Here is a 12,654-nt window from a genome sequence, read left to right on the forward strand (position 1 = left end):
GTGGCCTAACTCCAGCTAGTGCCTTGGAGATAGGGGCAAAGTTGGAGGGGATGGGGGTTTGGGAGGATAGGGGGGACGTGGATAGTATGTGGGATAGGGCAGCGGGATGCATCCAAGAGTCGGTTAGAGAGGTGTTGGGTGTCTCGAGGGGCTGGTCTGGCCGGTATCCGGGGGATTGATGGTGGAATGAAGATGTTAAGAAGAAGGTGGAGATGAAGAATATGGCTTATGTTAAGTTGGTGGAGAGTAAGGATGAAGAGGAGAAGCGGGTAAGCAGGGAGAAGTATAAGTTAGCTAAAAATGAGGCTAAGTTAGCAGTTACAGCTGCTAAGACAGTAGGTTTTGAGAGTTTGTATAAGGGGTTAGAGGAGAAAGGTGGAGAAAAGAGGTTATTTAGGCTTGCCAAGGCTAGGGAGCGGAAGGGTTGGGATCTGGATCAAGTGAAGTGCATTAAGGGAGAAGATGACAGAGTATTGGTGGAGGACGCTCTCATTAAGAAAAGATGGCTGTCGTATTTTTATAAGCTTTTGAATGACGAGGGGGACGAGGTGTTGTGTTAGGGGAGTTGGAGCACACATGGGAGTGTCGCTATTTCGGCTATTGTAGGGGTTTTAAAGTAGAGGTGGTCAGTGAGGCTGTTCGCAAGATGTGAAGGGGCAGGGCGATGGGCCCGACGAGATTCCGGTGGATTTTTGGAAGTTTTCTAGCGGGACTGGGTTGAGGTGGTTGACCAACCTGTTTAACAACATTTTCAAGTTCGCAAAGATGTCTGAGGCCTGGAGATGGAGCACGATGATTCCATTATATAAGAACAATGGTGACATTCAGAGTTGCAACAACTACCGGGGTATTAAGTTGTTGAGTCACACGATGAAGATTTGGGAGAGGGTGGTAGAGCGGAGGTTGAGAAATATTATTTCTATTTCAGAGAATCAATTTGGATTTATGTCTGGTCTTTTGATGACTGAGCCAATTCACCTAGTGCGGAGACTGGTAGATCAGTATAGAGAAAGAAAGGGGGATCTGCACATGGTATTTATTGACTTGAAAAAGACATATGACAAGGTCCCTAGAGATGTTCTTTCGAGATGCTTGGAGGTGAAGGGGGTTCCAGTGGCGTACATCAGAGCGATTAAGGATATGTATGAGGGGGCGAAGACTCGAGTAAGGACGGTGGGAGGAGATTTTTAGCATTTTTTGGTCTTGACAGGGTTGCATCAGGGATCAACTCTTAGTTCATTTTTATTTACCGTGGTGATGGATGTATTGACACGGAGTATACAAGGCGAGGTGCCTTGGTGTATGCTTTTTGCGGATGGTGTAGTGTTGATTGATGAGTCGTGGCAAGGTGTTAATGATAAGCTGGAGGTTTGGAGACAAACCCTGGAGTCTAAAGGTTTCAGATTGAGTAGGATCAAGACAAAGTATTTGGAGTGCAAGTTTAGTGACTCGAGGCAAGATGAGGAGGTGATGGTGAAGTTGGATTCTCAGGCAGCTTGCTGGAGGGATAGTTTTAAGTATTTTAGGTCTATGATTCAAAGGAATGGAGAGATAGATGAGGATATATTGCACCGTATTGGGGCAGGTTGGATGAAATGGAGGCTCGCTTCGGGGATTTTATGCGATAAGAAGGTGCTTCCCAAGCTTAAAGGCAAATTCTATAGAGTTGCAGTGCGGCCAGCTATGTTGTATGAAGCAGAGTGTTGGCTAGTTAAGTATTCCCATATTCAAAAGTTGAAGGTGGCAGAAATGAGGATGTTTCGTTGGATGTGTCGTCTTACAAGGGCTGACAGGATTAGGAATGAGATTATTCGGGAGAAAGTAGCCGTGGTATCGGTGGAGGAAAAAATGCGGAAATTTAGGTTGAGATGGTTTGGTCATGTGATGAGGAGGGGCACGGACGCCTCAGTTCGTAGGTGTGAGAGACTAGTGTTAGATGCTTTCAAGCGGGGTAGGGGTAGACTGAAGAAATACTGGAGAGAAGTGATTAGACGTGACATGGAGCAGTTACAGCTCACTAAAGACATGACCCTGGATAGGAAGGTCCGGAGGAAAAACACTAGGTTAGAGGGATAAGGTGGGTGGATGAATCATAATCCGTAGTTAGGAGGGTTTTGGTGTCTTTTGTTTGGTAATGTACATTATTTTGTGGATGTTGTATCTATGTTAGTTTTATCATGTCTCATGCTTTGGATGTTTTTGTATATTGTCCTGTGTCTTGAGCCGGGGGTCTATCGGAAACAGCCTCTCTACTTCTTTAGAGGTAGTGGTATGGACTGCGTACATTCTACCCTCCCCAGACCCCTTCTAGGTGGGAATATACTGGGTTTGTTGTTGTTGGTATAATTGTTATATAGAATATGTATCTATATAAGATATACGTATAAAAATTATATAGTTTTATCAAATATGTATATGTATAAAATATATATAAAAATATATATAGAAAGTGTATAAAAAATATATAATTATTGTATAGAATGTGTAAAAAAAATTATAATTATTGTATAAATTGTGTATCATTTCGTATAGAATATTTATATGTATAATATATGTATAGATACTGTATAGAGGGTGTGTAAAAATGGTATAGAACAAGTCAACAAATTGAAATGGCTAGAAAGTGGAATTTAAATTCCATAGCCATTTTCGTGGAAATAGTTTAATTTGAAGTGTCGTTTCTATCTTTCTCCCTAGTTTGATTAATTAAGGAGTGTTTAATTGTTTTTCTCCCTAGTTTGATTAATTAAGGAGTGTTTAATTGTTTTTCAATTGAGGGGGTTAACAGCCTTCTTTGGATTTGAAGCTCTAAACTGAGAAATTAAAAAAAAAAAAAAAAGAAACGCCAAATGTTGAACTCTTCATACTGCACTAAACACAATATCCAGCACTTCTAATTTCCAATTCTGGCCACCCTAAATATGAAAAGCAAATGTACCAGCTTGGATTCTAATTGACTAATCTCTTAATTGTGATTTATTAATAATAATAATTATTAATATGGAAAAGGATCAAAAATATTTCTATAGTATGAAAAATGACTAGAAGGGGGTATTTATGAGCCATTAGTTTTTTTTATACTTGGTGGAAGGTGAGTATTGTTGAGTTATTTTTCACACGGGTTATTTTAACTTTTTCCCAATAAAAAATAACCAACTCGTGTTTTATTCAGAATGTCAAATCAAGCATTTAGCAAGAGCACAAGTTTGAGATAGGGCCAATTTCAATTTAATCCACACTATCATGTATGAATGGATATGCCTATGCCTTTCTAACTGTCAAATCGAGGAATTTACTAAGAAACCCAAGGTTGTGTTGAAGTAGTAGCTATTTAAGCAGTACTAGTAGTTCCATGACTAACAATTGTATCAACTAGATCAGTACAAAAGTGAAGTTTTAACTTCTACTCCTTCATACTAGTATAAGAATCCCCAAACGAAGAAGAAAAAACTGCTTAAAGCTTTTCATATCAGTTACTTTTAGTTCGGGCCAGAAGAAAATAGGAACTTAACAACCACAACAACATATCCAATAAAGAAAATCAACGTGTAAAATTGATAGGAATTAGTTGACCGTGTATCAAAATATACAAAATTTCAGGCAATTTTTCGCACATTTTTATAGAGTAATTTTGATTATGTAATTCTAAAATGCCTCAACTTAGGTCCCGTTTGGCCGTTCGAAACGTTCATTTTTTTTTCCCACTTTATTCAAAGAATGACGTTTGACCATAAAAATAAGTCTCAATCTGTTTTTACTTTTTTTTCAGCTCCAACTTCATCTTTATTATATTTTAAAAAGTCTCTCAAGAAGTATAACCAAACACAACTTCAATTTTGTATTTTTGCTAAAGCTTTAATGGGTTACCAAAATCAGCTCTCTTTGCAATTGCCCCGAATTCAAAGGCAAGCATATATAATTGGGCCATAGAAAGGCCTGGTTGGTCACGGGCCTCAATATGTGCGGGTCAATTTGGAAGTAGTGCGCTCTATTCGGCTCATTTCCATTTGGGAAAATGGAAAGTGGCCGTCACAAATTAGTTCAGCTTCTAATAGTGATGGCGGATCCCGATGTTGTAGAAGATCAGGAAGAAGAAGAAGATGAAGGTGCAATAACACAAGCCCAGCTAGAAAAGCGTAAGAAATGGGAATGTACCAGAGATTTCCGATCTCTTTCTGATCCACCACCAGTTTGCTCTTTCATCCCCATTCGAGATTATTCATTTCACAAATCTTCCGGTAACTTCGCCGTTTTTCCTCCGGCAAACCACGAGAACCTCTATCCCGTTCATCAAAATCACAGTCAGTCATCGTCGCCGCCCTCTCCGTCATCGCCGTCGCTGTTGTCGTCGTCGTCGTCATTTTCACCTTCTCATCGAGAGAACGGTGAATCTTCCTACTCATTTGCCGCCTCAGATTCCAATGTAGTGGATCCACCAAGATCCGTGACAGATTGTCCTCGTATACCAGCCAGAGGAGCTGGTTATCGAGGAAAATGGCTGAATTTGGGACTGCAGGTGTTGGTTTCTAGAGTCTGCGGTACTGGTATGTTAAGCAAGGGTCTTAGTTCAGCTCGAAGGGCTGTAATGATTATTCTCTCGCCGTTTGGAATGGCGGCAATGCTTGTGATGTTTGTGTATTTTCGTCGGCGACGGAGATTGATTAGAGGACAGAGAGGGGAAGAAGAGCTGAGACGCACCATTAGAGCGAAGGATGAGGTCTGTTAATTTTTTGCTTTCAAGTGTTTGCAAAAATTCCTATCTAATCAGTTCTAACTACATTTTTAGAGTTATACTAATACCAGTTTGTTCGTTTTTGCAGAGAATAAATCAACTTCTAAGTCAAATAGCAGAGATGAATCAGGTATTTGTGGCTATGCACAAACGTAATCTGTCCAAGAATTAGCTGAAAATTAGTATGTAATAGTACTGTGCTGTGGAGGGATAATGGTCAATAGCTGCTTCTCTAGTGACACACACCAATGTGGATGGCCAAGGTCCATTAATAGTGTGTATTCTGTAAGTTTGGAACTCAATTCTTGCAAATATACTATAAAATGGTAGAACAGCAGCTTCATTGTTTGTCTAGATACTCAGGCCGAAGATGTGAGTTGTGACTGCTAACTAAGCATCATATATCCTGTTATTCTAGAGATACAACACCGTGGACCCAAGAAGGTCGTTGATCTAATATCTATAAGCGGGGGTCTGTGTTCACTATCGAGTCTCAGCTTAATCCTTTCCATGTTGCTTCTAAGCTTGATCCTTCCCTTAGAATCATTATCTTATGCAATTGAACACATTGGTTCCATGTCCTGTTAGTTTGCTAGGTCACTCACTCTACGGAGAGGCAACAGAAGGCTGGTTGGCTAAAACCTATTATTCTTCTGTTTAGTGTAGACACTGGATACAGCTCTGTATCTGAAGGTATACTCCCATATATTGGAAAGCCTGTAATCTAAAATTGTGACGCAGAACAGCTTTAAGAACAAAATAGGAGAGTCGTGACAACGAGGATGAACAAAATTTGCAGTGAATTATGTAGATCGTTAAAAAGATACCTACACCTCCGCCAGGTAAGAAAAGTATTTGCTAGCCCTTGGCTTCCTGCCAGTACTCCATCCATACCAAAGTGAATGGCTTCAATCTGGTTCTTTGGCATTACTTCAGTAGCTTTCAAATGCGAGGGCTCGGTTGTATTTTACGTTCTTTCCTCTCTTCTAAATTCTATTTCCCATTCTCCCCCCAGGCACAACTCAGATTGATAAATAATTCTGTACGTAAAGTGTCTCATTTCTAACTATTTTAACAGATCATACAACATATCCAGTGTATTCCCTTCCCACCTAGTGGGGTCTGGGGAGGGTAAAATGTACACAATCCATACCACCACCTCCGAAGAAGTAGAGAGGCTATTTCCGATAGACCCCGACTCTAGACATTTTAATAGATCATCCTGTCAGTAATTAAACATTCTAAACTCTGGAGGAAATTTGAAAGAGATTAGCTGATAGTTGACTTCAATATAAAACTACGTTGACAGGAATACAGGATGATGCCTATGTGAATGCTTGCTTCAACAATTTATGTAATGGCATTGTAATTGATAATTTTGTGCAGAGGTTGGGGATAAACTGCAGAATTTTCGTAACCATCAAAAAGAAAAAACAGTTGCCCTCAAACCACCATCTGCTGGACAAATTATCAATTTTAATGGAACTAGTCAAACTTTGGCAGAAAAGCTAAAGAATGAAAGATGATGTATTAATACTGGTACATTTCCAAGTTCATATAACAGCATAATGGTCCACTATCATATACCAAAAATTCATTTAACCAAAGAAAGAACGACCAAGAATTGCAATTTTACAAGTGTGATCACATCTTATACCTCCCAAAGCTGGAGGTTGAGAGTAACTTATGTTGAAGCTATCTAGACAAATTCTGTTCATCCTATTTGAATCCAGCTGTTCTTTTCCAAGCACATCATTCATACAGTTCAAAAGTCATCTTGCCGAGAAACTAAAATGTTGCTAGAATTAAGTAAATCTAACACAAACTTCAACCGTGGGAGGAAAGAAAAGGCAAAATCCAATCCCCATGATGCAAGGCTTGACTGACCACCAAAGTATAGAACAAGAAGCACACCACTTCATTCCGAAAGTGCCATTCTCATCCAAGACAGGTCAAAACCTTAGTCGCACCCTGCAGAAAATCCAGAAATACTGGTAGAAGGTCAAGCAAACTGGGAAAATGTCTAGACCGCAAATAACAAATATTGTATAAGTAAAAAGTTCCGTCCGTTAGATCTGACACAATGCTTTATTAAAAGGCGCAGTAGAGAGGAGCAGCACTTCAGAAATAGGAAGTCTAGACAAGCAGTATTTTCAAAATCAACATCATCCGGCCCAAATCCATAGTTTCGCATCCACTAGTCATAACCCCAACTTGTATGAGACTAAGTGTAGTAGTTGTTATTGTTGTATGTTACTTTATCATACAGTTCAGACATAAAACGGAGGAACTCAACAAAGTTCAAGACATAGCATATGAAACATTATCATTTAATTGGTGACTGATATAATCATTGAATAGATTTCCCATGCTTGACTAGACCAATCTGCGAGACGAACCACATGATCTCGATTCATCACACATTAATCAGTTTTACGCTGGTTGTCAATATGCCACAACCCTCCTCCTTGTGATAATAAAAGATAATCAAAATAAGCCATAAGCGTTATAGAACATTTTAATTTGAAGGAGACATGCTCATCCAAGTTCTCAACTAAAAACAATACAGCAGTCCTCTAAACAAGTTGCCCTCACACACACCCGGACTCCAGCCTAAGGTAAAGCATGCTTCTCATTATTGTTAGAAAGATAAGGGCAAATCTTCAATACTACCAATCAGAAGATGTCCCACACCTCAGAGTAAAGAGGAGAAGGAAGAACTGTCAAGATTCTTAATCTCCCAACTCACAAACATGCAGAGTTTACAGATAAGAGGAAAACTCAAGCCTGATACGTTGACATCAATCGGGCAATTAAACAAGCATTTTCTGCAAGAAATTCCATTTTTACACTTTCCCTCCCTTTTTTTGGGTAGCGAGGGGGGCAAAAATGGAGATTGCAGTGAAGCTAAAAGGTCCTTTCGCAAAAGGGGAATGCTAGAATGTAGAGCTAGAGTTATGGCAATTAACACACTTATAACTACTTGGAAAAATCCAACAGCAAAACAGTAAACACAACACCAAATCTAATGTCAGACATTCAACTAACAAGCCAATTATGAGTTTTCATGTATTAAGCTTGACAACATAAAAGAAGATAGGGGGATGTCAGTTACACAACAGGGTCTGACCAAAAAAATGCTGATAATTCAGTTGGGAGGAGAAAAGAAATGAATATTGATTGTGCATCAACAATTCAACTGTTATGATAAACAAAAAAACTAATGATAAAATAAAATCTCATCAACACATTCGGGAGTACAAGTTATTCAAGAATGACCGTGTAACATTATGCGGAAGGGAACTATGGCATGTTCATATTACAGTGTTTACAGATCTAACCAACAAGTTCAACAAACCAAAATGACGTCTCATATACCTGCAGATTCCTCTGTGCATAAGCTGGTGTTGCCACTAGCCCTGAGTTTCTGTAGTCTGATGCTTTGCATGTCGAACATCTAACTGGTCTACATACTGCAGTGGATTATGTGTTTCATTCCTAATCCTTTTGATGTTAGGGCTCAACAATCCCTTATGTCTAAATCCATACAAGTTAAGCACTTGATTATCTGCAAAATTGAAAGCCCTCTCCATATTTTTCAAGCAACTCTCAACAGGGTAATCTCCATAGCTCCCACATGGCTTGCATCCCACAAAATGTGTCACAAATGGCCATCTCTCATCCCCAAAACCTGGATGGTACTTCTCAATCATCTCCTCGTACCAATCAACTAACCCCGCCCAATATCCATGTAGATAGTAGGAATTCTCAACGAACACCTTGTTCATCCACCGTCCCTTCTGTGACATCAGCAAGTATATTAGTGCAGACTGATCATCTGCTTCAAATGCTGGTCTACCCTTTAAGTTAGCAGTCAAAACCTTCCCAGCTTCTTCACGAACAGGACCTTTCGGCCCCATTGGGGCCCATGCATCCAACAAATCAAGTGACCACTGGCAATTCCTAATCAGAAAACTACCCGTGTTTAAAGCAATCCACGATTTCTGATCAAACAATAGATCTGGATAACCATGAATTACAAGATTATGATCTTTGTACTTGGAAAAAGGGATCTCAAATGCCATATCAGTGAATAGCGCATCGCTATCCATCCACCATATCCACTCCATTTCAGGGTGTGACAACATTAGCTTACGAATCAACGGCAATTTAGCCCAATACCCAGCCATTTCCCTTTCCAATTGAGCTAAATTATAAACAATTTCAATCCCATGGATCCTACAATAATCAATCTTGTTCTTTATAACTTTCAACAGGTAATGATCCCCAATTGCATTATCACAAGGGTTTGGTGGAGAACCAGTTACTAGCATAACACGAGGCTTACCTCGAACAAAATTAGGAAATTCCGGGTTCTTCTGAAGCCATAGCTTCCGTTCTTTATCCCAGGCATTAATCTTCGGGCCTAAACTGTACTTCGAATTACGGCCGACGAAATTATCATCCGGGTCCTTATCGGATCGGATCTCGTCAAGGATCCGATTAGTCTCTTCAATAAGATGCGCGTTTTCGGCGTCGGGTCCGGAGGACACGAGGTTTCCGAAACCAATAGTGCCACGTAGGACGAGGATAGTAACGAAGCCACATAGAATAGTAATCTTAATGTTGTTGAAAGTACGCTGGATCTGTCGGCCGCGAGGTAAAACGGAGCTCCCCCTGCCACCGACGCCGCCGTTGGGTGTGGCGGTGGTGGGTAGTGCTCTTTTTTGAGCAGTGAAGCTGCCGTCTGGACCCATTAATTTAATCTCAGCCCGTAAAGAGAACAAATTGGGGGTTTCAAAGGAGAGGAAAATAGAGTGACATGGGAGAAAAAGGAAAGATGACAGATAGGAACAAGGAAGAAGAAAGCACCGACGATGGACTGTAGTTTTTCTGGGGAACTACAGTTAATTCTACTACTAATACTATTTGAGGTTGTGCTGTGGAGTATTATTTAGTGCTGTAATGATTTGTTTCCTTAATTTTTAGCTTTATGTCTGTCGTTTGAGTTAAGTTTGTTACTCTCTCCTGTCTCAAAATTGAGTTTAGTTTATTAGGAGTAGTTTAAGGGGAGGTGAAGGTGAATATTGAAAAATCCCGCTGTTTGCGGGCTGGATTTAACGCGTTATTATGAAGCCCCACGTTCTTCGTCCTCCGTTTGTTCAACAAACAAACATTTAAATGACGAAATATTAGCAACTTTGACCTATTTATTTATTTATTTATTATGTCTGCTGATTCATACAAGAGATCAAGGTTTAAAATAGGATTCCCAACTGGAACAGTATAGGTGAAAACTTATTCTTTTGAGTTAAAATATGAGTACAAGTTTGACACTGGTAGAATTTATTTTACTGTTGATCCAACAATTTAGGTGTAGAGTGGATAAACATTAAAGAAGGTAGTCTAATTATCGTAGGAGAAAAGACTTATCGCTTATTTCAGTAATAAAAATGTAATGGGATTAGAAATGTGAAAACTAAAAAGCTTTCGATCTGGACTCAGTTTAAGCATCCAAATACTTGATAACTATGCTACTTATCTTTGTCTTTGCTATGTTAATGCTTCTGATTGTTACTACATAGTAACTAGTAATAATGCAAGACCTCAGTTTTCGACAATTAAAATATCAGTAAAGAATCATTATTTAAGGACGTTAATTCATTTTAAATGATCAATTAGTTTGCAGTGCTTACCTCTCTTACAGGTAGAGTTGGGATCCGTAATCTGATTTAATTGAACCCATATTTTATATATGTTTCATGTACCGCTGCTTAATCACAAAGAGTCTCAAATGTTAAGGTACATTAATAAGGTATGAGTACAGTGTAGTGTGTATTTGAATTTCATTTTCATCCATCTTATTGTCTTTGCAAAATGTGAAATATAATGTCTTGGGTCAGTATCAATCGTTTTAGTTCTAACTAAACTCGTCAATTTATGACTGTTAAAAGTCTTTGTGCACCTAGACACACTAATACATACATATAACACCAAATCCAAAAGTGGTTGAATAGGCTAGCCATGAATCATTTATATTTGGATTTTGGATATAACTCATCTTAATTTGACTAATTTTAGGCCAACCTTTAATTTTCTTTTACTTTCATTTTTCGTATAAGAATCTTAGGTACTATGTTTTCACCATATTTTTTGGGTATTGCATTGATGGGGAGTTTCAGCAACTCTGAAGAAGTTGATGGAGGGTCATATTATTTATTTAGATCTTGCCTTCCTGTCTCACTTTACCATGTGCAATGTGCCCGAACTACCGCTTAGATCCCATCCAAGTAGACAAATAGAGTATTATTTTTAGGGAAAATTATGCAAAATATTAATTGAGTTAAATGTCTTACACAAAAAATAACCCATTTTTAACCTCTTCAGACTCCACTATATGAAAATACACTGGGTATTATTATGTTGTTGTCATTGCTCTTTTTTAAAAACATTTTTATTTTCTAATTATTTCACTTCTTTTGTGGAAAACATGAATATTTATGTTGTTTTATTATTTTTGTTTATACGTTTATTTATTTAGGTGGGAATACATGATAGTCAAATAAATATCAATATCGATATATTACATAATTATTTATATAATATTGATATATGATTATACACTATTTATACAATATTGATACACGCTTGTACGACATTTATACAATGTCGATAGAGCACTTAACTATTTATACAACATCCATACATGTTTATACACATTTATACAATAACAATATATTACATATACACTACATAATTATTTGTGCATCATATATACATGTTTATAGATCATTCATGTAATATCGATACACGTTTATATATTATTCATACAATATCGATACATTACATATACACTACATAACTATTTATGTAAATTCGATATATTACAAATACACTACATAACTATTTGTATATCAATATACATAATTATACATCATTTATACAATATTGATACATGAAAAAAAAAAATTAAAAAAAGATTTTTTTTTTTAATAAATAAAAACGCAACAAAGGAAACAACAAAAAAGTTTTTCTTTTCTTTTTTCTTTTTTTTTTTTAAATAACTGTTGTAAAAAGAAAAAAAAGGAAAAAAATTGCCTAATCCATTATAAAATAAGAAAGAATAAAGAAGAAAAGTAGAGAGAATAGAGAGAGTAATTGTTATTTCTCTTGACGTATGATTTACAATGAAGAAAGCTCTTATACTGATAGACATTCACTACAATTGATATACATTAATGTCATAACACTCCCCCTTGAATGTCTAGAAATACGCATATATATATATAGGTTGTCTCATTAAAAACCTTACAAGGAAAATTTAGTGGGACAAAACCTCGTAAGAAAAAAAGAGTACAACGTATATTAACTCCCCCTAATAAGAACATCCTTGAACCTTTGCATCTCAATCTTGTGTAGCATCTTCTTCAAAGTTGCAATTGGAGAAGATTTGGTGAATAAATCAGCCACATTGTCACTTGAACGAATATGTTGCACGTTAATACCACCATTCTTTTGTAGCTCATTCGTTCTATCTCCTTTTATGAATCCTCCAATAAGATGTGCTATGTATGCTACATTATCTCTGTATAAAATTATGGGTACATTGTCATATTTCAAACCACATTTTTCTCAAATGAGATGTATCATGGACCTCGATCGTACATGATACACGAAAGACAAGAGAAACACGAAACAAACACCAAAATCAGTCCACTAGCCAAGAAATCGAGGACCCCTTTTGGTGACCCCTCTCGGATTCGCTACCAAAAAGAAGAAAACAAGGCACAACGGCGTAATAACACTAAAACAGTAGCAACACAACAAGAACAAGATGAACAATAGACTAATTTTGGATTCCACATTAACAATACAAACACACGGTTACAACATCAACCCTACTACACGATTACAAAGAAACA

At 37.7% G+C, this 12,654-nt stretch overlaps 3 protein-coding genes across 4 annotated transcripts; 2 read left to right on the forward strand and 1 right to left on the reverse strand.

Annotated features, from left to right (window-relative positions):
- Window positions 1–221: 221 nt before the first annotated feature.
- On the forward strand, window positions 222–707 carry LOC124896893. Its single transcript, XM_047408770.1, has 2 exons — window positions 222–548; window positions 621–707. Exons 1-2 carry the CDS (start codon window positions 222–224, stop codon window positions 705–707), a joined length of 414 nt encoding a protein of 137 aa, XP_047264726.1.
- Window positions 708–3,900: 3,193 nt separating this feature from the next.
- Window positions 3,901–5,086, forward strand: LOC107862269. Its single transcript, XM_016707785.2, has 2 exons — window positions 3,901–4,717; window positions 4,821–5,086. Exons 1-2 carry the CDS (start codon window positions 4,016–4,018, stop codon window positions 4,902–4,904), a joined length of 786 nt encoding a protein of 261 aa, XP_016563271.1. The 5' UTR covers window positions 3,901–4,015; the 3' UTR covers window positions 4,905–5,086.
- Window positions 5,087–6,241: 1,155 nt separating this feature from the next.
- LOC107862268 (probable xyloglucan 6-xylosyltransferase 5) lies at window positions 6,242–9,928 on the reverse strand. Of its 2 annotated transcripts, none has more exons than XM_016707783.2 (2): window positions 8,111–9,928; window positions 6,242–6,703 (listed from the first exon to the last, which is right to left on the reverse strand). In XM_016707783.2, the coding sequence occupies exon 1, from the start codon at window positions 9,487–9,489 to the stop codon at window positions 8,146–8,148; it is 1,344 nt and encodes a 447-aa protein (XP_016563269.2). In that variant the 5' UTR covers window positions 9,490–9,928; the 3' UTR covers window positions 6,242–6,703; window positions 8,111–8,145. The 2 variants fall into 2 exon arrangements, with proteins under 2 accessions (XP_016563269.2, XP_016563270.2); XM_016707784.2 differs by having other exon boundaries at window positions 6,242–6,723.
- Between the last annotated feature and the right edge of the window lie 2,726 nt (window positions 9,929–12,654).

Source organism: Capsicum annuum, chromosome 3 (assembly GCF_002878395.1).
Source record: "Capsicum annuum cultivar UCD-10X-F1 chromosome 3, UCD10Xv1.1, whole genome shotgun sequence".
NCBI lineage: Eukaryota > Viridiplantae > Streptophyta > Magnoliopsida > Solanales > Solanaceae > Capsicum > Capsicum annuum.